At 49.3% G+C, this 25,459-nt stretch overlaps 1 protein-coding gene across 3 annotated transcripts in view; it reads left to right on the forward strand.

Moving 5' to 3' along the window:
* The first annotated feature begins 3,924 nt into the window (after window positions 1-3,924).
* Window positions 3,925-25,459, forward strand: part of LOC144129093 (allene oxide synthase-lipoxygenase protein-like) — a 41,631-nt gene continuing 20,096 nt past the window's right edge. Inside the window, exons 1-2 of one of the 3 annotated variants that reach the window (XM_077663004.1) lie at window positions 3,925-4,719; window positions 24,888-25,198. In XM_077663004.1, the coding sequence (XP_077519130.1) occupies window positions 24,959-25,198 (240 nt within the window). In that variant the 5' untranslated portion in view covers window positions 3,925-4,719; window positions 24,888-24,958. Of the gene's footprint in view, window positions 4,720-12,763; window positions 12,999-24,887; window positions 25,199-25,459 lie in introns of those variants that run through there. The other 2 variants (XM_077663002.1, XM_077663003.1) reach the window with 2 other exon arrangements.

Raw genomic sequence — 25,459 nt, forward strand, 5'->3', positions numbered from 1 at the left:
TTTCCCAACATCACCACATCAGAGGGGTGTGTATGTTTTGTTCTTCTGCACATATGTTCTTCTGCGACATTATTCACTCAGCATTTGCGAAATGTTATTGATCAATGCATTTCTCTGAGTTCTCATGAATTCTGACTACAACGGACGGTATGACGCCGTTCAAAGCACCGACGAGTGCACTCCGATTCTACTCTGAAGCAGAGCCTCGTTGTTTGAAGGAAATACTGCTGGCGACTTGCTTTATCAGCGGGTCATTTTGATAACGCGTACCATTTACCCGGTTGACTCAAAGGAGCTGCTATTTTAGACACTTCTAAGGAAGGAAGAGAATCGCTACGCTTCTCTTGCCCGAGTGTGCTGAGTGACTGAGCAACGTGCTTTTCGACCAGACAAGGGTAAGTAATTGAGGGACCCGTTATGACGCAAGTATACGAAGGAAGACAAGAGTAATCAAAACTATGGAAAACGTTGCTGTTTTTTTTCTTCTAAAATTGTGGTGTTTATTATTGGCGAATTGATAGAGTAATCATTAGTAGCTGAAAGGTAACTGATTACGAGAAAGTAGAATAAACAACTACCACATACCGCCGGTGGGATTCAAACTCATTTCGCGTCTTATTCTGCTTTCTGATAAATTATCTCTCTGCCAGAAAATGACGATACTGTTTATTTGCAGTTGATCAACAGTATAAATAAAAACAAATGGTTACTATAGAAACATTCCTCAATGCTTTCCTTGCTTTCGATGACTGCTGGCTTCTCACACCTCTGTCATAACGAGGCCCTCATTTGGTTACCCCTGGCAACTGAACGAGGGCCTCGGTTTTTATAAGCCATGATGCGGAGACTGATAAGATGATAGGAGATAATGATAAGAGGATTCTCGCACAGTTCGATCACGTTCCACGTGACAATTGCGTTAAGACAGGGTGTACTCCTTCCACTCCTATGGACGAAGGTTGGCGCTCGTGAACAGTCTTGTGGCTGACTGTGGCAGGCTGCTGCACCTGGCCACCGAGTGGTGGGCAAATGAGCGAGAGCAGCCTGCCCACCGTGTCAGACGGCAGCTGAATTAATCGTGAGGGGCTGCTTGGGAAGGGCAACCTAGGTCATAGCCCAACCCAATCAACCCAAGTCCCACCGATGGCAGCACCTGCCATAGAAGGGCAGTGGCGCATCGCTTGACCGCTGCATCACAGCGCCAGGATGGGTAGGAAGACTCCCACGTATCTGTTAATGTAGAGAATGACCAATTCCTCATATATGAACACCAACGCATTATCGCTATCCTAACAACTGAAATCCGTGAACTCTGGATCTGAACACCGCAACCGAAGCGAAAACCGGACTGCCTAATTCGCATTTGGCCTAAGTACGCATATCGTCTATCACTTTTTATAAACTTTTAAATCAATAACTTTTCAGCCATAAATTAATTGCACTATTGATTTCCCATCAGTAAGCATCCAAAAGGTTTAAAAATCGTTATTATAGAGACATTGTCCAATGCTTTCCTAGGCTTCGGTGACTGTTGGCTTCCCTCATAAAGTGCTTTTTGTTCGAGTTCGTTTCTCTTGACAATGACTGGACACTGACTTTGGCTTTGACTGTCATGACTTGCCAAAGCCCGCTTACTGCTTACTAAGAGAGCCGTTTCATCGCATAAGAGATGATCTGCAAATCTTGCGCAAGTTGTTTTGTTCCTCAAGCACATCCCCACCTGCCCACGTCAAAGGAGGGTGTGTAGGAAGTGATTACATATATCAGGACGTGTTTATCAATCCTCTTTTTGCACACTGAAAATGTGATGTTGCCAACGATGGCATATTGTTTACATGCTACGGAGGAATGCGCAAGAGGCCATTAGATCCGCAAGGCGCATGATCCTCGACTCGGCTGTTTTCCTCGTCCACGATGATATTTTACGTCGTGGAGTTGATCCCTAAACATCCAGGCCGAAACCCGAAAATTATTTTTTGAGCTGTTCTGGAGGGCATAGTTGGGTGTGTTTAGGGTGGGTGGGGCTAGTGGGGGGTGAAGGTGGGTGGTTGGGAGGTGGATCGAGGGTGTCGGTGGGTGAGTAGTGTTATGATTGGGATACACACCAGCCCGAAGAGAATTAAAGCCAAGATTCCGGCGACTAGGATGACCACGCGGTAGCAGCGATTTCGGCAGGTCGTTTGACACCACGAGAACCCCATGAAAAAAAAGGATGCGCGGGGAAAATTATTAATTATTGGTTTCTGGGGAAAGGAAATGGCGCAGTATCTGTCTCATATATCGGCGGACACCTGAACCACGCCGTAAGGAAATGGATAAAGGAGGGAGTGAAATAAGAAAGGAAGAAAGAGGTGCCGTAGTGGAGGGCTCCGGAATAATTTCGACCACCTGGGGATCTTTAACGTGCACTGACACAGTACAGCACCCGGGCGCCTTAGCGTTTCGCCTCCATAAAAACGCAGCCGCCGCGGTCGGGTTCGAACCCGGGAACTCCGGATCAGTAGCCAAGTGCTGGGAACCTGCCTGCGGAATTTTTCCCACGCTCTTCAAGAGGGGGGGAAATGACCTTCCCTTTGTCTGGTTCGCCGCGAGACGCGACAGACGATGGACAAGACGACGGAGGCAAGAGGAGGATGGCGCCTTCCTTTAATTAACCGCGCCTGACAAGAGCTATCCCGACCGGAGCGAGCCGGCCGAGGTTGTAGCCACGGCGCCCCACCTGTGTTTGGATGGACACGTGCAGATTGGAGCGAAGTAGCAGCTCTCAGCCAGCTGAACACTTGGGGAGGGAGCTTCCAACAGCGTTTCATTGAAATAACGAAGATATATTACCCACGAGTTTCGCAGAATGCTGTGACCCATATCGCGCCTTCCTTCAACCTGCCTATAGTAAATAAAATGGAGGCAGGGTCTTAAGGATCGTACAGTTAAGCGAGGTAAGCCTATTTTGAGGAAGCCGCCGCGGTGGCGCGGTGGTTTTGGTGCTCAGCTACTGACCCGAAAGAGGCATGTTCGATCCCGGCCTCGGCGGTCGCTTTTCGATGCAGGCGAAATGCTAGAGGCCATAGTACTGCGCAATGTTAGTGCTCACTAAAGAACCCCGGGTGGCCGAATTAACCCTGAGCACTCCCCTACGTCGTCCCGCACAGCCTGAGCCACCTTGGGACGTTAAATCTCATCAAAACGAAAACCAAATTTAATTGGACGCTCGACAAGCCACGACTGAAAAGAGGCAACGAGCCGCAAACAAGGTTTCATGCAGTCGGCCCCTAAGCTGTCACTGTCTCCGAGGCTTGTACACAGTAGTGGATGTCTAATACACCCATTATAAAGCAGTCGGATGTCCGCGAAACAACACTAGTTGAGCGGCATTCCGCGCTTATGGAGCTCGTTTGGCGTCCTTCTCTCACGTCCCCTCGCGCGGCCCCGAAAAACGCCGGGCACGTGTCGACCTTCTTCTATTACGTTGTGCGGGCAAGGAGGCCCTCACTGGGTAGTAAAGAGCGGCTTCGTTTGCCAGTCCCGATCTCAATGTGCATAACACCACTGTGTAATATCGATCACAATCGAGGCACTGTTACGTTCGATTATCGATACTTCCTTTATACTACGCATAAGACACACATCCTTGGCAAGCAAGGTTCTAGCTAATGTGCGTGCCGACTCGCAGCAAGGTCTCCTCGAGTCGGCAGATTTCCTGATCAACCAGGCGTGAACAGAGCAACACGCGAACTTCCACGTGGCGACAACGACATTCCTCGGTCAGCTATTTACTGGACCGCCATAGGGAGCGTGCAGCGTTTCCTCTCCAGCGGAGTGCTTGTTGTTGCCAGACATTGGGCAAGCGCGCAGACAGGCCCGTGTAAAAGGGCGGCAAGAGCGAATAATGCGCCGATAAAAAACCGATACAGGCAACGAACCAACGAACTAACTTCGTCTGTTGTGAGAATGAGACCCTCGCGCACGGCATCTCGAGAGCTGGTGCCGCTGCGGGCAAGGCCGGCTAGCGGGAGAGAAGGCGCCGCGAAATTAGCTGAAACGAACCGGACAAACAATAAAAAAGAGAAGCTGCATCAAAGAACGGCGGGGAAAGGCGTCGCAGCAACCTCGAAAGCGAAAGGGAGAAGAGTCGCAGCAGAAAACCGGATCCGGACGTTCTCTCCCAAGGCGAAGGAAACGGCGGGCTTGATCTAAAATACAAACCGCCGGCGCGCCTTCTCCGCTGTCTACCGCCGCTGCTGCTCCGTCGTTTCGCGGCCGGACGTTGCAAGCAGACGACGCACTCTTCGTCAACGAAAGCCAGCGGGGGTTTTTTCCCGCTCCGTCGACGTCTTCCAGCAGAAGCAACTCGGCGCGCTTCTTGCACTTGCATGTGTGAGCGAGCTCGTAGAAACGTTACCCTTCGCAGCTGTCCCGTTCAATCATCTCGTCGCCGTGCAGCCCCGCTGAGTGTCGCCACGCGGATGATACGTCGCGAGATGTAGATCAACGCCGCAACGTTGCTCGTTCGGCGGGCTCTCAACTGCGTGTTTGGCGGGTGGTCGCCGTCGGAGAACGAGGTCCAGTGGGGCAGTAGCGTCGCCCCCAACAGTGCGTTATCGCACCGTCTCGGTGACCCCTCGACGGACTGCTGGTGACTTCCTGTCTGTCGTACTGTGTGTCGCTTCTGGTCATTCGGGGGCTTGGACGGCGGAAGACACAGGGGACTCTAAAAGGAAGGTGAGCTTGTTTTGCATTCTGAATGGGAGTTTCTCGTTTGGCCAATTTTTGCTATTGTTTTCTGAAAAGCATAAATGTGATCTGAGTGGCGGAAATTGTGTTACGATATAACGTTAAATGTGGTACGTTCAAAAGTGATGGAACGTGAAAAGCACCGAACTCTTCGTTGAGTCCTCAGTTGCAAGGCGAACTTTCTGTTCCTGGCACTAAATCCGATGTACGAGAAGCGAACCGTATTCGCAGGCACTCCGCCCTGTCCTAAACAGATTAACAGCCAAGTGTCCATCTGATCTGTAGGGACATCATTATCTTTGTCACTGGTGAAATTCTTTTCCTTGAATTCATAACTTTGTGAAGATAGTTGTCTCCGTCCGTGGGAGGTGAGGAGACCTTTTATAGCAGGTATTCACTACCCAAACAGACGTCTTCAAATGGACGTGGCTGACGAATTCCCCCAAGAAACTGTGCCCTGCATCACTTTAAAAGAAAAAGAAAAAAAAAACTTTATTAGAAACACGGCACAAGTCTGAGGCAGAGAAGTAGAGAATTAGGGTGAGGGCATGTTACCCCAAATGCTCAACTCTGAAGCCAGACACACTGGGGCGCGTGCTGAACGCCGGGGTGGACAAGATGGCGCAGGGATGGCTTGCTGGCTACCAAAAATGTTTGCACTTGTCAATAGATCAGCCGATGTTCTAACCATGTTTCAGTAAATACGGATGAGAAACTGCAGCCATTGCGCATGTCACAAAATGGAAATGAAATCATGGAATTTGTGTGTTATTTATTTTCATAAAGTATTCGTTCGAGCCCTCACTTATGCGCAGTGTTTCAAGTATTGTGTCCGCAGAATGCGGGCGGCGCGTTTACTTCTGTATAGCATTTGTTGAATTAGCTCTGATTCAAGACGCCGGACATCAGATTTTCTCTTTCGATGCTCTTTACGTAGTTCAGGGCATGATCGTGAATGTCCAAGGGCACCAGTTTTGTCACTAATTACAACCTTGGACCGCGAATCTCGCCGAACTATAAATTTGCCGACAAGCGCTGTTCAATAGGAACTGATCGGAACGTCAAGCATTTGATGCGGTCAAGTCGATCTATTCTTCATATCTTTTACAGAATGCTGCTGGTCGAATTATTGGTCCCGGTGCCTCCCTTACAAAAATGGTCTATAGATAGTCTACAGACTAGGGAAGTCGAGAGTTGGACGAAAACTCGCCTGGTCGGGGACAATCATAATAAGACTTAGAAAGGGGGACGCCGATCAAAAGAAGAGACAAAAACATCAAAACGACGTTTTCCGTACGGGAACCTCCCGTACGGGAAACGTCGTTTTGCTTTCTGTTTTTTGTCGGCGTCCCCCTTCTTTAAGTTTTATTAGTCTGTAGACTTCTCATGGACCCTATTGCCTTCATATAGATATTTCTTTTTGTCTATTCATAGTCTATAGACTGTCTATAGACAAAAGTCTACTAAAAGTGTATGGTTATAAATCTATAGAATGTATACAGACTGTCTATAGGATTTGTATTGCCTATAGACTGTTCTCTAAGGTTTGTCTATAGAGAGTCTATAGACTTTATGGACAGAAGTGTATGGACAGTCTATAGGCTGTCTAAAGAAGTTTTTTTCAAGGGCTGACAGCTACCGAGCTGTCGCGTGAGCGCCTTCCCGCTTGCGACTCTGGCGAGGAAGCGACGACGACCGTTCCTTCCTCGCGATAAAGCCTCGGCTGCCGAATATCGCGCGCTTTGAAGCGGAAGGCGCCCAAGGTGGGGCCCCCATCCTGAACGAGTAAACTCACGCGGCTTCCGGCTCCGCTTCGGAGGAAGTGCGCCTTAGCGACGCGTGCGTGACCAGCGCCAGCTACTCCAACGCGCTCCTAGCTTTTGATGCCCGCTAATAACTCCGAACTTTATAAAGACTTGAGTGCTGAGTGGTCGTAGCCGGACTTCTACATGATTGGGCCAAGCAAAATCCTGCAGAGATATGCTTTCCCAAAGTTGGGCAACCGCTTTGGACGATTCGTTAGGGATCAGAACAGAAACTTAACAGAACGTAGCAGAACCTTTACTATTTCCTGGCTTATTTTCTGTTAGCCTGGTCCGTTGTTCGAAGTCACCTAAAGGAGGTGGTTGAGGCATAGAATTGGAAAAGCCCCCGCTCATATGGTAAAGCTTCCGTGGATTGTCTGGGTCTGTGAGTCTGTGCAAGCTACAAAGCAAGCGTTACAGAACGAATGCTTTACTCAGCGGTATACCTTGAATAATGTCCCCACTCGGCTAAGAAACGTGGGAAAATGTATGGTTGGCCTTGTGGCCTATGCCATGCGCAGTAATATCCTTATGATACGAAAAAAGAAAATGGCGCGTGATACACACACAGCGCTCTTTTCGGTATCCGGTGCATGACCTTTATGCGCTGTCGGTAGGGGAGAGGGGGGAGGGGAGGTGATGGTGGAGGGGAGTCGTCATCAATTTGTTTAGTGCGTACAAGCCCGAGCGATAAGGTCAATGTCCTGGCCTTATAATGCGTGGGTCTACACCATAATCATCCAATCCCACATTTACACTGTCACCAGCGCATTGTGGATTCGTATAATAGCCACGTCGCCAAACTCCAATTCGGCCGTCTTAATTTCAGTTGCTTGATGCTATAACACTCGCAGCACAGGGATGAGGTCTCCGCCACTATTAATGCCTTTTTACGACTAATGGAGCAGAAATGATAACACCAGTCCTCAAAGACGTTACTTTGTGGTGTTCGCTCAACGGACAAAGATCGCCTGCCGATGCACCAATTGTTCCCACGCTATCTGTGGTAGCCAAGCGTGGTATTCCTATTATGTGCAGTTTGTAGCCGTCCTGCTAGCCCTTGAATGAACTGATAATAGTTGAGGTAGCTCCACCATTGAAAGACAGCCCTTTAACTCACACTTAGCCCGAATGCCACAAAATAGCTGTTTCTTTCTTCCTCATTCGATGATTTAGCTGCTTGTAATACAAAACACATCGACAAACCTCTTTCGTCAACAATCAGGCCACTCCGGTACTACTCTTAACGACACAGACTAAAGCCGGATGCAACAGGCATGCTTCGCTATGGCCGCATGCACACTCATCTTCATACCTTCCGCCACCTTATAGCTACAGTCTCTTTATCCCGCGTGCGATAAGGTGAAGTTTGTTCAGCCTTCGATGTATGCTCTGCGTCTGGCTTGGAGTGGCGTTCAGAACCGGGCGGCCTTATTTGAAAAGCAGATGTCCCTATCCTTGACGAATGTGTACACAGTGAGGGAATCCCGACCGCCGTTTCCTTAGCAGCTTAGCACAGAGCAGTGACCTTGTGTACCATGAAACGAGGGCTCTCGATGATGCATTCACCTTCACGCGACGCGACACCCCCCGGCGTGGGGCAATGCGTCAAGGAGCTGCGTTAGCTGATGTCCTCAATTTCCGCAGCAAATTCTGACGATTGTCGCATCTACCGTAAAATTCAAGGGTACTCCCCCCCCCCCCCCCCCCCCCCAAGTTCCTACTCCAACTATTAAAGCAGCCCGTAGTACCGTCAAATCGCGTCAAGCGGGCTAGAATTCTGACGAGTGGATTTCCGGTGCCCACAAGGCCTACGTGCAAACACACTTGCGCTTTCCAGAAGGAAGTCTGCCTGAGGGCATCGAAGGGAACTTGCAGGAAGGAACTCCTCCGTCCTGCGATGCGATTCACTGCTGTGTAACACTACACGTGACGTCAAAGTGACGTTGACAGGAGGTCTGTCCCACCCATCTATTTCTTCCGTGACGTCCGGTTCCGCTGCTCCAGACCGGAGACGCGCTTTCTGATCGCTATATTTCCGAAACCAGTTGTCCCAGAACACGGCCTCAGCATCTCTGCGTCCCCTCAGGTAAGGCTTGACGGCTTCGTGCTATCGCACTAGAAGGCTCTCGGAAGTTGGTCCCGATTGACATCTGCGCGGAAGTTACCTGTAAAGCTGCTCCGTTTTTCTGAAACCGACAAACGGCCAAACGCCGAGCTTGTCCCCTCCCCACGGGCTCGTGCCCGTTAGTATCTTTTTCCTCTTCCACAACGGTGGCCCAGTAGTTTGAGCATCCGCCTCGCACGCAGGAGGTTTGGAGTTCGATCTCCAAAGCCGTCAGGCACCCACCAATATTACAATGGGTACAAGCTTTCTCCTGGCCTGGTGCTCGACTTATCTGCGGTGAAATGCTCGGGAAATTGGTGTTTGAGCCCACTTTGTGTAGACAAAAGCACCCTGTGTCACGGCACTCTTGGACCAAAGATGCCCTTCCGTCATAAAAAATGCATCATCATCTCTTTCCTTCTCTGGTAATCTCTCTTCGAGCGAAGTGAGCGATCACTGTGAGGGCTAATCGACCACCTTGTCGTCACTTAGCTTTACTGATTTCCTCTCATTATTTAAATATTACATACCTTGCGGTACATTCTATGTGGTACATGTTTCGCTTTCATTTCTTCACCATGAAAGATGGAAATGCATGGGAGCTTTTATCCCAATGCTCACTTCTGCTTAGTTCTACATTCCAGGTGATCGTGAGATGATCGGTGATGATCGTAGCTCCCGTCCTGTCCTCGCCTTTCTTTGTCCTGTCATAACGCTACGTTTTTCGCTGAGCATAATGATCCTCAGAGCTTGTGAGCAATGAGCAATTTTGCGTCGGTTCCTAGTTGAGTACAACACGGGAACGACATTTATTTCGTCGCATGTTTGTTTTTATAACATGTTAGGTGCAGAAGTAGTATTGAAGAAGCATTACTTTCGTCTTTGTTGAAGTGCAACAATTTTTTTTCTGGGTAACGGCTTCCTACATCGAACAGTTCATTTCCGCTCTGTAGTAAATAATCACCAATATTTGGCTCATTCAGAGTCATCAGATCTTTATTCCGGATAATTCTTCGGCTTACTGAATAGAAGCACCACAAAATAAACAAGGGGCAGGCGGAAACCTTCAGCCTCAGTTCACCCGTAGAATTGTTGTTGCAGATTAGTGACAATTTTATACAAAACGGCTCTGCTTGACGCGTGAACAAACACCGTTCTTAGTTTCTGCCGTTGACATTACTAGAGCACCAGAGAAACCGCGCAGCAAACCTTAAATAGACTAACAATTTGTTTATTTTGTTCAAGAATACATAAGCGGTGAGTTAAAGTTGTTGGACATGGTACGCACATGGGGGGCACGGGACATGATATCGAATACAACACCCATGATTACCGCAAGCTTCTATGTGGTCACTGTCCTGCCATTTCGGTTTTCCTTCTCCTGTCACAGCGAAAAGCCGACGGGGAATCCCTTAACACAAAACAGTCAATCGTGAAGTGCGATCCAGCGTTCGGTGTGACGCTAAGCGAACCCCGTAGGCGGCGTCAGCGCGGATGCGTTAACGCGCCGTCCGGCATGAACTCACGTCCGGCAAACGGGAGTTCAACTGGAGTGGCAGGGACGTCAGCGACCCACTGGCGGATGTGGTCCGTGAAGCTCGTGCCAGCCGGCGCGGCATCTTTGGCTCTTCGTTGGCAGGGAGACGCAACGGCCGGTCGGTCGGCCGGCCGATTGTTGTTCGTCGAGGGAAACCCCGGAGGCTGTCAGCACTGCGGCCTTGACACAGCGGCCGGTGAACGTACCCGGCGGCACCTTCAAGGCCTCGCCTTCCTCTCCCCCCACCCCTTTGATCTCCTCCCCGTCCCTCCCCCACCTGGCCTCAGGTTGTGTTCGTTTTCCGAGGTAGTCACTTAGAGTGAGTACTTACGCGACCGTTCCTAGAAATGTTTGAAGTTAGCACGTGTGCGAGAGAAGCCCGCATTTGGCTGAACCTCAATCTTTTTTTTTTTGTTAAGAAGAAACTGAACAAAAGATCAAAACGCACTCAGAGCTGAAATTTTTTCGCGGTTGCTACGTTGTTGGGCGTTGGGAAAACAGCGTTGTATGCGGTGTTTTGCTTAGTAATGCTAGTAGAATTAAGGATCCAAATTTTCTTTAATAAAAGAGCAGACGACGGGCTTTGTAACGTTTATTATCATTTTGTTGTCCTGAAATGGCAAATGACACATTCTCACGGTGGAGGATTGGCCAAGGCTTGTGTTGCGGTGTCCTAATGCTCAAAACATATTCTAAAAATACATATAATTAATATTGAAAGTAGAAGAACTACTTATAAATAGAGAACAGATTTATTTATTTGAGATATCTAAGTAACTGAGTGAAGAAATAAGCCTTTGCGAGCAGAGAATGAGAAAAAAATTGAAAAGGAATGAATTCTGGTAATTGAGCTGTAAAAGGAATAGAAACAGAGGAGAGTCTTAACAAGAGAGCCGTCTTGGTCTCGGAAGATAGTTTTGTACAGCGGAGCGCATATTTTTGCTTCTAAATGTAGAAGCTCCAAGAGAAACAACTTCGACTGCTAAACAAAGGCCGAGTTGTTGAAGCGAGATGTTTAGAAGCCGCATCTTTGTAAAGACAAACGGCATGGCGTCACCAGAAAGTGGTCGATAGTTGAGGGTTCTGTCGTAATTAGTCGAACTTGCGAGAAGCAAATGTTTCCAAGCAACAGAAAAACAAACTTGTGCTCCAAAAATAACATAACAAAGAAAGCACACTGTTCAGAGCTACACACACACAGCTTGCTAAATTGAAGGCGACGGGGATGATTCCAGTAAAGCATATACTTCAAAATCCGAAATCGAAGCAGCATGCGAGAGAAATTCAGTTAAAAATTATTTAGTGGTCGTAGGTGGATACGACGTGGTGAATAATGCATACAGATATCGTCTGCGTCATCGCAAAGACGAAAACACGCAACCAAAAATTTGGTGCCTGCACTTTAAGATTAGCCGAGACAGCTGACTCAATACCTGCATTTTTGCTGTCTGCTGGCGCATGTTTTGGGGCACACATACCATCGGTGGTATTCCGCCACCTTATGCCACACTGCGAAACACGCTCGCTGAATTCCGACGTCTCGCAGCCAGACAGATTCGTCCCTTGCAACAGGTGGCGCTGCTCGAATGGCTCAGACAGACGGCGCGGTGTTGTACGCGACCGGCATACACGCGCGATCCGTATCTTTACAGGAAGACTTCGGCGCCAGTCTGGATGTCCCGAGCGCAAAAATATCGGAGGGCTCACTCGTCTGCTCTGAGCATACCAGTGCTTAGGGCACTGCCTTGCCTCGCGTATGCATCGTCTGCGTGTCTGGGTCGTCCTGTTCGTCTGTCGTGTTCCCTTCGCCCTATTTTTCATTGTCAACGTACACCAACTCATCCAACTTTGGGTTTTGCGCATCAGTGCTCCAGCAGCGCAACTTCGGAGAGAGCAGTCGCTGAACATCCGCGAAGAGAAGAATGGATTTGTGGCTGGTCTTGAATAGGAAAGGGGGGAGGGGGGGCGGTGCTGTTCTTTTTGCTCACTTAGTTTGTTCACATACCCAGCAATTCTGGACAAAAGCATTTTTGAGCTGAAAACCGTTTATGAACGCAATTTTTTCATATATGGTAAGATTTCACTATAACGATCAATATATCCGCAGATCACCCGACGGCAGTCCTGTATTTTTTTCTCTATTAAGGTTCTTGCTATCGTCAAACGCGTTGAACATTGGTTTTCTACGGCAGTCTTAACTGTTCGATGCGATCGATCCAAACACTTTAGAAGAAAGAATTTTCTACATATCTGAATAATGGAACAATACCTTCAATATTTCCGTGACAGTGTCTTGCAATTTTTCAATTTTAAAACTTTCTTGTCCGAGAAAGCTGGACTTGTCTTTATTCGTACTATTTTGTCCCCTCCATTTTTACACGTTTAAATCCGCCTCTTCGCGAGGAATTTCCTCGAGCTGTGGAATTCGCGAAAAGCTTCCTGAAAACGACGCTTGTTTAAACGATGCGCCTCAGCAAAAACACGCGCAGCGCGGAAACGTTTGTTTTAGAGAGATGCTCAGCGCGCGCGCCAGGCGGCGCGCCAACGCTTATAATGAATGACGCCGCGCAGGAAGACCAATTTAGAAGCGTGCGTTGTGGGAGGCAGGCAGTCTGCGGGTAGACAGCCATCACCAATCGGCCCCAGCAAACGGATCGCTCGTACAACCGCCCGTCAGAGGTGCAGGACACGTCCAGTGTCCCTCGCAATGTCCGTCCTGACTCAAGTGGCTTTCTGAAATCGCCGCGCACTCGCACCACCGGGCACGTGGTCATCGGCGCAGCAAGGATCATGGACACGGAAGCGGAAGGATTGAGCAGTGAGAGCGACGCAACATTTTGCTTTTTCTTGCCTCGCGCTAACTCCTGACGCTTCACTTCCCGTTCGCTTGTATAGCAAGCAGTCGCCGACGTTTATTGTCGATAAAAAAATTATGCTCACGTCCTGTGAGAAGCGACAGTGTCTCGTTTGGCGAACTAAAGGGGTTCATGGGACGTCACGAAATGTCCCTGCCGCAAACTAGCATTATCCGAGCCGTGTCCTCAAGGCAGTGAATATTACTGCGGCAGTTTCATGTTTACGAAAGTACATCTTCCATTGAAATGGTCGCCAGTAGAGAGATGGTGGCAAATATTTTAACATTTTTTTATTTCAAAGTATCAATACGTATTTCAGCTCATGTTACCGCCCTTTGGTTTTCACTGGTTGATAGAGAAATGCTCAGGGGAGTCGCATGTTTCAAGAAGTGGTGTGCAATTACTGAGTCGGAATACGCTCAAAGATTGAATCACGTTCAGGGCTTCTGCAACATGCAACGCGTTCTTGCGACACCAGCGCTCATAAGTCGCCGCTCAGACTGAAGCACTCGCTGTGGTTTGTGCGGGATGTTCGAGGCTCAACATGTGCACGTAGGAATTGATTTTCAGTCATGAGCTTTAGTCACGAATCAAGGGCTGTCTTGGCCCTTGTATCGTGAACTACTCCGTAGTGATAAAAAAAAAGTCACTACAAAAAGAAAGCACTAGGACATGCAGCAACCAACGATCATAAATACAAGAATACGAAAACCTTGTCTAGTCAGTGAACATGCGATCAGGCTCTTGAATAAGCTGTTAAGACATCTCAAGAAAATGTTTTATTTTTACAAGCAAATATGTCGTCATATACTATAAAAGAATTTCTACAGGCAAAAAAAAGAAAGCAAGCGTCAGCGCCCGCGCCAACTTTCAGTTAAGAGAACGATCATAGCTAATCATATACTCATTTTAGTTTTGTCCCATCTGTACTATGAATCTCTGCTATGTGTCATTAAACCTATGCATTGGAGCTAGCGCAGGCGTCTGCCAACATCACACAAAATTCAAGGCTGCTGACTACATCAGAACGTTTGACAGCGAGTCCGCCTTCGTGCCTTTTGACAAGTGCTATATTCAAAGATGGGATAAGCGACCAGCCGGCCAGTCAGGAATAACTCTTTCTCGCAAAATGCCTCGTGTTCGTTTTCGATCGGGTACAAAGTGTCTGGGTGCCAACTCTGCGGACGATGCGCCCCGCTGCGGTGCGACGGAACATAAATGCCAGCAATTTCCGGCTGCGAAATAGACGCAGATAAAAAGAGAGGAGCAGAAGTAGGATACGCAGTGCATACCTGACGAAGTTGGCACTGTAGTGAAGCCTTCAGTGTGTACTGGGCAAAGTCTCACGCACTTTAAAATGTTACTTGTACCTTAACTTAGGGGCACAAATTACGTTGGGTCTCTCAATCATTTTACAATGTTTGCGTGCACGTATGCAAGTTTTTCCTTTTTATTTTTCGTATCGAAGATGACCAGGAAAATGTTGCGAGATTGCATGGCTCCTACTTGAAACCTCGGGCAGATACGCAATATCCTCATCTCATGGTGTTTCGCCGAACGAGGCGCCGATTTTATGGTGGACGTTTTCAACGAAGTCCTTTTTCTCAGGTGCACTGCAAGCATACTATGACGTTCAACTTAACCCCGTTGCAACAACTTCTTAAATACAGCTAGCTCCAGGGAGCGCAACATAGCATATTTAGATTCTCCAACTTGTGAAGCTGCAAGCACTTCTTAAATCGATTTATGCGAGCCTTTTCTCTGGGTCTATTCTCGTTGCTCCGTTCTTCAAGCGGGGACAAACATTTCAAACTCCGCGCGCAATGAGTGGGACAAACAAGTACTTCAAAGGGCCGACCGCAGCGGGGCCTGTTGAAAGAACGGAAGTGCGGTGGAATTAAGCCGGCCTCAACCCGCACTTTAATGATGCTTTTGATTACGACAAAGCGCCGCCCGCTAATGTCATTCAATTGGGGTTCTCAGCTCTTCTGTGTGTGCCTATGTGTGTCGTGGGACAGACAGCCACACTCCCAAGCGCCTTGTTTTCCTTTGACATCGGGCTGACGCTAGGCGCGCAGCACTTAAAAGAGTAGCTATGGTGCTAAGTTCAGTTATTTCGTGTATATATACACACGGGAAAAACAGGAGTGTATTGGATAGACAGCCGCTGCACCAACTTAAAGAAATGATCTGCATTTAAAAGAACGATTTATAATCTCGCTGCCATTAAAATAATTTTCAGTTTACTTTGGGGTTCTTTTTCTGAATATTAGCGCAAGATAACAAAGCATAAAAAACTTCAAAAATATTTCTTGTATTTTACAGATGAGCGGGTTCGTAACAAAAACGGCCATGAAAATGTTTTGATCTTGTCTCGTTACAGCGAGCACAGAGGAAAATAAAAAAGCTCTGAAATCATTACACGCAGCATGAAACTGTTTAAAGGTAAACATGTCAAGTAAGTGTTTTGTGCGTGAAATGATGGCCATGAAAGGAGTCAAATTTTTATTCAGAATATCATTCTGTCCGCAGTTATTCCTCTAACAAGTGCAGCTCTAACAGCAAATAGCCGACAGGCCAAGTTCAAGCAATAAACCGGAGGAAACCAAGGCAGTGGGCGCATGCTCGATTAGTGTATCTGAACAGGAGCATTCGCATCACTATAGCTGTATGAAAAGGGGAAGCGCACCAGGCTTGTTCTTTACCGGAGTGAGCCGGCCAAGTATGTGTAATTGCAGTTGCGCTTTATTCACATCTGTGTTTATTGGCTAAGAATAATTATCAACCCCGATCAACATAGTGATCAGAATGCCGTCCAGTGCTCTTCGCGTCGTACATGAAGTTCGTTGTTATGTAGCGTGCCATATACCAAAGCAGTACCTTTCACCGTAAAACTACGCACTCACTTCGAGCCGACCACCGCCGCTGCGAAAGCTATTTCTATTTCTCTCTTTCTTTTTTGATCGGCTTACTAAAGCCGCCAACATTCTGCATCCAGATGAACGTTCTGAATCGCGTCGGGTTGTGGAAACGTCGTACATTCCTCGCAGTGTCACATTTCATAACGCATCGTCGGAATTTCCGCATAAAGGATGTTTACCGGCGCCTGCAGCTCGACCTCCAGTAGCTCGCATACTAAAACGCAAGACCGCGACGCAGCTCCGAAACAGCAGGGGTCATTCGGGAATGATTTGCGGGAGCAGAGAGCAAGTCACGTGACAAAAGAATGTTGCTGCGTGACGCCGCACCAGTCTCTCTAGCTCGCGTTAATAAGGGGCCAGCTGTGAGGTCAGAGGCTCTATTGTTTTTAGCGTCGCGCCGCGCCTGCCGAGTGTACACGCGCGCGATGCGATTGTTCCCCGCCCGCGACGTAGGCTGCCAGCCTAGACACGTGTGGGTCGCTGTACCTGCGGTGGCATTCTGCATGGAGGGGTTCCCATGGAGAGGAGGCGTGCTGGCTGCATAATTAGCGTCCGACTTGCAATTTCCTCTTACCTTATCGCTGGTGCGACACCGGAAAAACAGTGGTACGTAGTAGACGAGTTGCATCACTCCTAAAGCGGTTTCCCTTTATGCCGAAGTTTCTTATACCGTGGCTCAAGGAGGCGTTTGTTTCCATAACATGTCCAACAATTCTGGACAAAAGCATTTTTGAACGGGAAATAGTTTATGGGCGCAATTTTTTCATGCACTGTAAGATTTCACTGTAACAATTAATACATCCGCAAATTTCCCGTCGGCTGGCTTGCATGTTTTTCCTATTAACGTTTTTGCGATCGCCGAAGGCGTTCCCCCTTGGTTTTCAATGGCAGACTTAACTGCTCGATGCGAGTGATGGAAAAAAAAATTAAAAGAAAGATTTTGGTGCGCATCGGAAGAATGAACCTCTACGTTCAATACCTCTATAACATTACCTTAAAATTTTCCAACATTAAAAATTGTTGTCCGAGAATGTTGGACATGAAGACTCCGATCAATGCTCGTGTGTTCTTGCTTGTCGATAGTGGACATGCCTGGTGCTTAGAGCTCTTCACTGAGCTTGATTAGTATAGTAGTGGGAAACTAATTCGATCACTGTCCCGCTTGCTGCCTTAACGACCTGCGACCATATTTCAAGATTTTTCGTGAAACGTGTGAAATTTTAGATTCACACATATTCGCTCGCGTATGAGTATGCGTTAAGTTATTTGCTTGAGTCTCTGCCTACTTAACCACTTTTTGTCACTGCAGAGTCGAGGGCGTTTCACTTCGTAAAGATGCAGGCTATAAACAGAATCTATAGTGAACAACAGATGGTGAACTATCTAGATAGTAATCAAGGGAGACGTAGTGTTCCCGAAACGTCAAAATTTCCATCTTTATTGATCTTGGCCAGTGACCAGTACTCCTCATAATAAACGGAATCTGCTCCTTCAGGCCCCCTGGTCTTACGTAAATTTGATAATAACTAATTTTATTGCTATTATAATTGAAATAAGTATCCCCCCCCCCCGTCATGATCGTCATTAAATGCTCTTGTGCCGGAGGTTAATAATAATAATAATAATTGGTTTTGGGGGAAAGGAAATGGCGCAGTATCTGTCTCATATATCGGCGGACACCCGAACCGCGCCGTAAGGGAAGGGATAAAGGAGAGAGTGAAGAAGCGTTTTAGTTTTCATGTTGCGTGCTTATCTCGAAAGTGCACAAAGACCTCTAGTTCCACGTTCGGAACAACTGCGGCGCGTGGCGGTTCGTTCAGCGGTGGTGTCAGCATCGCGACGACAGCGTTTCCACTGCTGCAACGCTATGCGTTGCAGCCGCTTTCGCAGCTGCCTTTCCCTGAGCTACTTCCTTATTGCCTTTCTTGCACCAACGGTGGCGACTCACCGTGATAACTAATGGTTCTAGAGAAATGACCGTGGCAAGCACTGTGTAAAGTGAACCACTCCTCACACGCACTTTCATTTTCGATGGAACGCCATGGCGTCATCCCCATTACCGCGTTTTTCCCGACAGCGTGAAACAGAGAAGCATAGGCAACACATACTTGAACCGAGGCAACAGGAGTGGAATGCTAAGAAAAAGCGGAAACATTGACATTTTTTTCTATTATATACTTAATTGCGGCTACTTTCGAGACTTTTGTGTCTACAGCCAATATCCTTGAATTCCAATTTCCACAATGAATTCCCGTCTATCCTACACTCTAAACAAAAATACACCTATATGGGAGTAAAAAGAGAGTAAAGTGTCCTCTAGCGCACACAATTTTATAAAAGTGTGTGCGCTAGAGAACAATTTTACTCCCTTTTTACTACCTTTGTTTAGAGTGTAGTTTGAATAGCAACCGGGCTCCATGCTTTCTTTAATAATAATTGGTTTTGGGGGGGGAGAAAGGAAATGGCGCAGTATCTGTCTCATATATCGTTGGACACCTGAACCGCGCCGTAAGGGAAGGGTAAAGGAGGGAGTGAAAGAAGAAAGGAAGAGAGAGGTGCCGCAGTGGAGGGCTCCGGAATAATTTCGACCACCTGGGGATCTTTAACGTGCACTGACATCGCACAGCACACTTTCTTGTTTGGAATTTACTTCCAGACACATTCGAAACTCTCTAGAGCTCACCCGAGTACCTCCAGGAGAGCAGCACTGTGCATTTCTTCGTGGCACTCATCGCAATAATGGCAAACAGCTACCAAAGCATGACTTTTCTTGAAGTACAGAGAGGACAAACAGTCGGGGCAAATTTCGTACGTAAAAAAAAAAGGAACGTTCTCAACGCAAACGTCGATCGCGTCATACGTTGTGGGGTTGAATTGGGGAGATAGGTACTTTCTCCCCACTCAATCGCGGCTGACACGGTTCAAAGCCGCCCGGACCCCACCCCGTGATCGCGTACGCTACCGAGCGCACGCCGACCACGGCGGGCCTTGCTCTGGGGGAACAAAGGAACGACACATTGGCTGACACAAACAGGCGTTTATTGCTACAGAAACAATAACGCCAGCTAGCAACAAGGTACGCTAATGAATCAAGGACGTCCGACTCACCAGCAAGGTTCCGAGCGAATGTTCGCCCGCGCTAGGGCAAGGGATATAAACTCCGCAGGCCGGACGGGACGAGTACGGGAGCCTGTCTCCCCGTCGCTTCTTCGCCCCGTCGGCGAAGAGCGGAGCCCCGACGCGACGCGTCCGATCGCGGCGATTATCCCGGCCCAAGCGAGCCCATCTCCCGCGGGCAGGCTTCAGCAGTCTCCCCCGCAGCGACGCTGGCGCCCTCTCTTGCCAGTTAATGTAACTGGCAAGGGAACGCGCTCATCCTCGGGGTACGACTGCTGCTGCACGGTGCCTCGCGGGAAAGCAAACTCAGGGGGCTGCAGGGCAGGTCCCCACATCCCCCCAACCTTAAATAGACCCACGCGCCTGAAAGTACATGCTATGGAGGAGTCTCCTGGTCTTCATGTCTTTGAGGCACGTCTTGCAGCGGAGGTCACGCCGACAGCGTCCACGCAGACTTCCGCGGTATTCCGAAGGCGGCGTGAAGGTCTCCGCTGGGACGACTCGTATGGCCCGCGGACTACCGTGTCCGCAGGCCCGCGAATCGAAGGCCGGTGGGAAAACTGCAGGCCAGGATCCTGCAGTAGTCGCCAGGGCAGCAGCAGCCGGAGGTGACTGCTGACTGGTCTCGCCACAGCTGCCCCGGATGGATGCGGCGAACAGGATACAGGCCGCTCCGTCGCAGCAGGTGGCAGCGAGACGATGTGCACCGGTCAGCAAGCCTGGGTGGCTCCACCGGATCTGCAAAATTGTCGAAACGCTCTCGGCGTGCCTTTAACGTAGGTCACGGGAGGGGAAACGGCATCAGCAAGGGCCTCGTGGCACAATGCCTAACTCGCTAGCAAAACGTGTCGGCGGCTGTGCAAACGCAAAGTTCGAGTGAACAAAGCCCTTTCTTGAGTTGAACGAGACTGCTCAGTTCGTGCGAGGTTACAAAAAAAACGGACGGGCAGCAAAGTGCGCCTCCTCTCAACGTCACGGTCCGGTGGTCATGTCTCTTTTAATGTGGTGCAGGCAGCTCCGAAAAGCCTCAGGCCTAACGACCACTCCGACAACGACCGTGACCACAAGAAAGACCCGAAACGGGTTTTGTGCGCGCAGCCGCGAGGAGACATCAGCTTTGTGGGGTGGTCCTACCCCGCTCACTGCACAAAGCAGCTTCTGAGCGGTCGGCGCCCACCGTATCGGACGGTGTCGGAGCGCCCGGTGCCGAGCTGCAATACCAGCGAGCTCGTAGCGGCACCCGTGGCCCCAGGCCACCCGGCTCCCGGAGCCGCGACTCCCAGAGTCGAAAAAGAGATAGTAGAGAAAATATATACAGAAACTCGGACCACCCACGCGGCTTCCGTACTCACTCGCTTCGGGCTCGGCGACTCCGCGGGCGCTAGGCCTCGCGCTCCCTCGATGCGGACCAAGTGATTCTCACGAAGAAACTCCAGGGAAAAATGTGCTGAGCATGTCGAAAAGTTCAAACATGCTGCAGCGCAATACACCTCGCACTCAAGAAAGCATGCCGCAGGTCCTAGCGATCAAATTCACTCTAGGCCTAGCACTTGTCAAGTCCGGACAAAGAGCGTTCCTCGAACCGAACCGACAGTCGTCCAATGTTCCAAGAGCAGGCCCCACGTTGGGCGCCAGATGTGGGGTTGAATTGGGGAGATAGGTACTTTCTCCCCACTCAATCGCGGCTGACACGGTTCAAAGCCGCCCGGACCCCACCCCGTGATCGCGTACGCTACCGAGCGCACGCCGACCACGGCGGGCCTTGCTCTGGGGGAACAAAGGAACGACACATTGGCTGACACAAACAGGCGTTTATTGCTACAGAAACAATAACGCCAGCTAGCAACAAGGTACGCTAATGAATCAAGGACGTCCGACTCACCAGCAAGGTTCCGAGCGAATGTTCGCCCGCGCTAGGGCAAGGGATATAAACTCCGCAGGCCGGACGGGACGAGTACGGGAGCCTGTCTCCCCGTCGCTTCTTCGCCCCGTCGGCGAAGAGCGGAGCCCCGACGCGACGCGTCCGATCGCGGCGATTATCCCGGCCCAAGCGAGCCCATCTCCCGCGGGCAGGCTTCAGCAGTCTCCCCCGCAGCGACGCTGGCGCCCTCTCTTGCCAGTTAATGTAACTGGCAAGGGAACGCGCTCATCCTCGGGGTACGACTGCTGCTGCACGGTGCCTCGCGGGAAAGCAAACTCAGGGGGCTGCAGGGCAGGTCCCCACAACGTTCAGCCGAAGAAAACGCATGATCGCTGCTACGCTCGTCACAAGCACGCGTGGATCCACGAACCCAATATGCGCGATGTATTCATGCAGACGGGCCCCGCGAAATTGTGCTTCGCTTCCAATTTACCATGCAATGCTCGTAAGAAGACATTACATTACTCCTGAACCTACTGCGCGTTTGTAGCCTCCGTCCGGAAACAATGATACGGTAATGAAAAAAATAAAAGAAAAATAATATGTAGCAAAGCGGCATAATCATGCCGGTAAAGCGGAGCGAACAAACAACAATGTCCATTCGTCTGTGCGCTACTAGCGCATGCTTTCCAACATCGTTTCCTCCTTTAAACATTCATGAGTGGCCGTTGCAGGAGTCGCATTGTGCCCCTAACATCACTGACGCGTGGGCTCTTACGTCGCGGAAACGCGAATTGACCGCAGAGCAGGATATACCCCCCCAAAAAAGGGGGCGGAAAAGCAGCCTTGCTGCCGCAGCCATGCTGTTAGCTACGGCCCGCTACGTTGATTGATTATCGGAGTATTCAGTGACGCTACAGGGGGGATGACGCAAGAAGTAGTGGCTCGAAACGGCTGCATCCCTGAAATACACAGACGTCGTTGTTTTGGGCTCAATACAGAGCACGTCTTGGACGTCTTCATCTCCGGAGCCCGCATTGACATCCGAACGGTTGCAGCCAACGTTTCATTGACTCTCGCAGCAAGAACGGCTTATTGCGCCACCACCGCCGCGGCCACAAGCAGGTATTTTCTCCGTTCTCTGCAATCATCTATACAAACAGGATGGCATTGGGAGAACTGCTCCAGCCGTGACCCATGGTGAATGAAGCCGTTTACAGTTCCTTCACCTCCTGACTCCAGCTGCTAGCCTGGAGGTTAATTAGTACCCACTTGTAAAGACGCTGCTCCGGAAAGGCTTTCGGCATTGTAGAAGTGACGTTAGGAAACTTTCGCCGTTCTCTAATTACAGTACCTGCTTCCCTCGGCGGTATTATTAAACGACCCCCTGTTATTGTCTCCGATCGTTAAGAGGAAAGGTTATCTCCCGTCAGGTCATTGCTTTTCACCGATGGGAAAAAAAGAGCTCTTGGTCAGACGTGGCTTGGTAGAAAGGGTCAGGTGAAAGGTGCGTGCGTGTCCACATCACGCACTTGGCGCCCGTCTTCACTTCAATGCACTGAGAGTCAGGAATCCATGCTCGGATATACGCAAGTATGCGCGCCAGAGAGCCTTCCCTCTTTTGCAAAAAAAAAAAAGAAGCTAACTAACGACACTCACGTCTCCCAGCTGTGAGCGTCGTCTTACTTCTTGTTCTTTAAAGCATTTGTAAATTTCAGCACGTTTGAATGAGGTGCAAGAAAACCACAGTCGTTTTATCTTGAAAGTAATCCAGCGGTACACTTCAAGATGAGGACACATAAAGAACTTGACAGAACGGGCGCTGTCAAGCTCTCTCTGTGTGCTGGTCTTAAAGTGTAGCACTGGACTATTTTTCAAGTAAAAGATACGTGACTAGCCCCGCAACGCGTTTTGTTAAGTGGTTTTAACCCGCCGTAGTGCACACTGGCGTAAAACTCACTCTGAGGACATAATCTATGTCCGAGGATAGGGCAAAGGACAAGACTGTTACTTAACAAATTTGAACGCGTACGGTTTGGCGTGTGTTAACTTTCTGCGTACGCCAGCAGCATCTATGCCAGCTCTAATGTAACCAGCGTAGACTTTTGCTACAAGTGTGTTTTAAATGTTGGTAGAATCAGCCCTATTTTCCGTGACGTAGGAAGCATGAGAGTAGTGGACAAGTAGTAGTAGGAAAAAATTATTACTCCCAAAAAATAATAAGAAAAACGTAACTTGAGGTCGACGCTAGGTGATCAGAAGACCTTGCTTCGTGATGACCTCGGTGGCTCGTTAGAAGGCCTGGCGTTGGACAGCCACGTTCGAGCTGACCAGCGCGGCCTCCCACTGCTCAGAAGCTCTGAGTTGCAGCTCTGGTTTAGGGAGATCAGCGGGCCAAGCCCTTAGAATTTATGCTCTATCGGCTCGGCACGTTGGCCGTAGAGGGCGCAGTCAGGGCGATAGTTACCAGAAAGATATACGGCACTCTGGGCCGGCGTAGGGAGAGACAGCGTCTTAAGCTGTCCCCAAACGACTATTGCAGATTTTGTGCGAGATTTATGATCGGGTGGAAATTGGGGTCGTTCGAGTCAGCAGTGCATTGTGATGAAGTGGTACGAGGCTAACCGTTCCTTCGTGAAAAGTAGCATTGAAGAAATTTACTAATCAATAGCACAACGCAAATCGCCCAGTGCCACATATTTGCTCTTTTTTTTTCTTACCTGTTGGAGCATTCATTGTGCCTTCATTACACACATGATTCCCGATCCCCAAATTAATCCGCACTTGTCTCCCCTCATGCGATAAATCACATGCTATTTTTTATTGTTGGAGCTTAAAACTCTGGGGCCTGAATCATGAACTTAATCACGCGTAATAACGGACTGCGCGTCGCACTGCCCACTGCCTGATGCTTCAGCCAACCATGGTATAGCCCCATGGTATGAGGCAGTATAAATAAAGGATATGCTCAAGGATCGACAATAACAGGGCTCTGCCAGCCGTAACCCTGCGTGCCTCAGCCGATGCAGCTGAAGCGCTTTCTGCCGGCATGACACTGTTATTTACACTTGATTACCTCATCCATAGCGTTTACCGTAGCATACTGGCTGGTCCTGCCGGCAACGTCTGCAGGCTGTCTGAAGCTGTGCCGGCTAACGAAATTAAAGGATCAGGAGCAAATAAGAAATTACAGTTGGGCCCTTCTATTGTCCCGGATCTTGCTCTCACCAAATATTGGCCACTAGTTATGCGACGTGATCACGAACTGCCGCTTGCATTCTCATTGACACGATATTTCTAACCCTTTAATGTTCCAAAAATTATATCATTGCCAACGGACTCGAATACTCTGACGTGCATCAGAGCACGTAAGGCAGTCAGCTTTGCTATAATGCTCACGAGGAGGTGTTCTCCACTTGTTCACATTCATCCCGCGCTACCAAAACGTTGTTGCATTCTTTGAGGCTCCTTGACCCAGTTTTTGGGTCTTTTATCTGAAGATTTTAGCAAAATATCTCTCGTTACACTGTGACCTAGTACCACACATGCGATTATTGACATTTTTTCGTCATCCACGTACATCCATGTAGCCAACATGCCTAGGGAAGATTCTCTTTCAAACACAAAGAATATAATTTTGTTTTTGCTGTCGTCTGCTAATTACTTAAAGTTTGAGCTGCCACGCCGTATCAGCAAAGCATACATGGCGTGCTATACAGTGTTTTTCCCACTAGGAAAAAGAGATATGCTTTTCAAGCTGTTGCTTCCGAGAAACACTGGCAGACAAACAGCCCTTACACTGCATTTTGACCAGGAAATGATGGGGGATATGATTGTCTGGCTAGGATATCTACGAAGGAACCCAAAAGTTCCTAGTTTAAAAGAATGGTGGCTTTCTGCGTATGCATGCTTAATTCTGCTGACGGACGGCCTCTCGCTCCTTGCTCACGCAGCTTCCGAGGGGGCCAGCGCTTCGCCTCCGTCAGTGACCGAAGCGGCCGCGTCGATCGCTCAGCGCGCAGCCATGGGGCCCGTGCTGGCGCGCATGGACTCGCTCACCGAGGGCGGATACCTGGTCTCGGTGGTGACGGGCGACCGCCGAGGCGCCGGCACTGACGCCAACGTGTGGATGCGCATTCACGACGCGGACGGCCGCAAGTCGCCCATCATCACGCTCAACCACACCTTCAAGAACGACCACGAGCGAGGGGAGACGTCCTCGTTCTGCGTCAGGCCCATCCTCAACTTCGGCGCGGTAGCCAAGGTACGAGTGGCACGCTGCAGGGCATGATGCGCGCAGCTCTAATACTACAGTGCTGAAAGATATCGTACCGGTGGTTATGGCGCTCGACTGCTGACCCGAATGGAGCGGGTTCGATCCCGGCCGCGGCGGTCGAATTTCGATGGAGGCGAAATTCTGGAGGCCCGTGTACTGTGCGACATCAGTGCATTGTAAAGAACCCCAGGTGGTCGAAATTATACCGAAGACTTTCGCTACGACGTCCCACATAGCCCCAGTCGCTTT

Source organism: Amblyomma americanum, chromosome 4 (assembly GCF_052857255.1).
Source record: "Amblyomma americanum isolate KBUSLIRL-KWMA chromosome 4, ASM5285725v1, whole genome shotgun sequence".
Classification (NCBI taxonomy): Eukaryota; Metazoa; Arthropoda; class Arachnida; order Ixodida; family Ixodidae; genus Amblyomma; species Amblyomma americanum.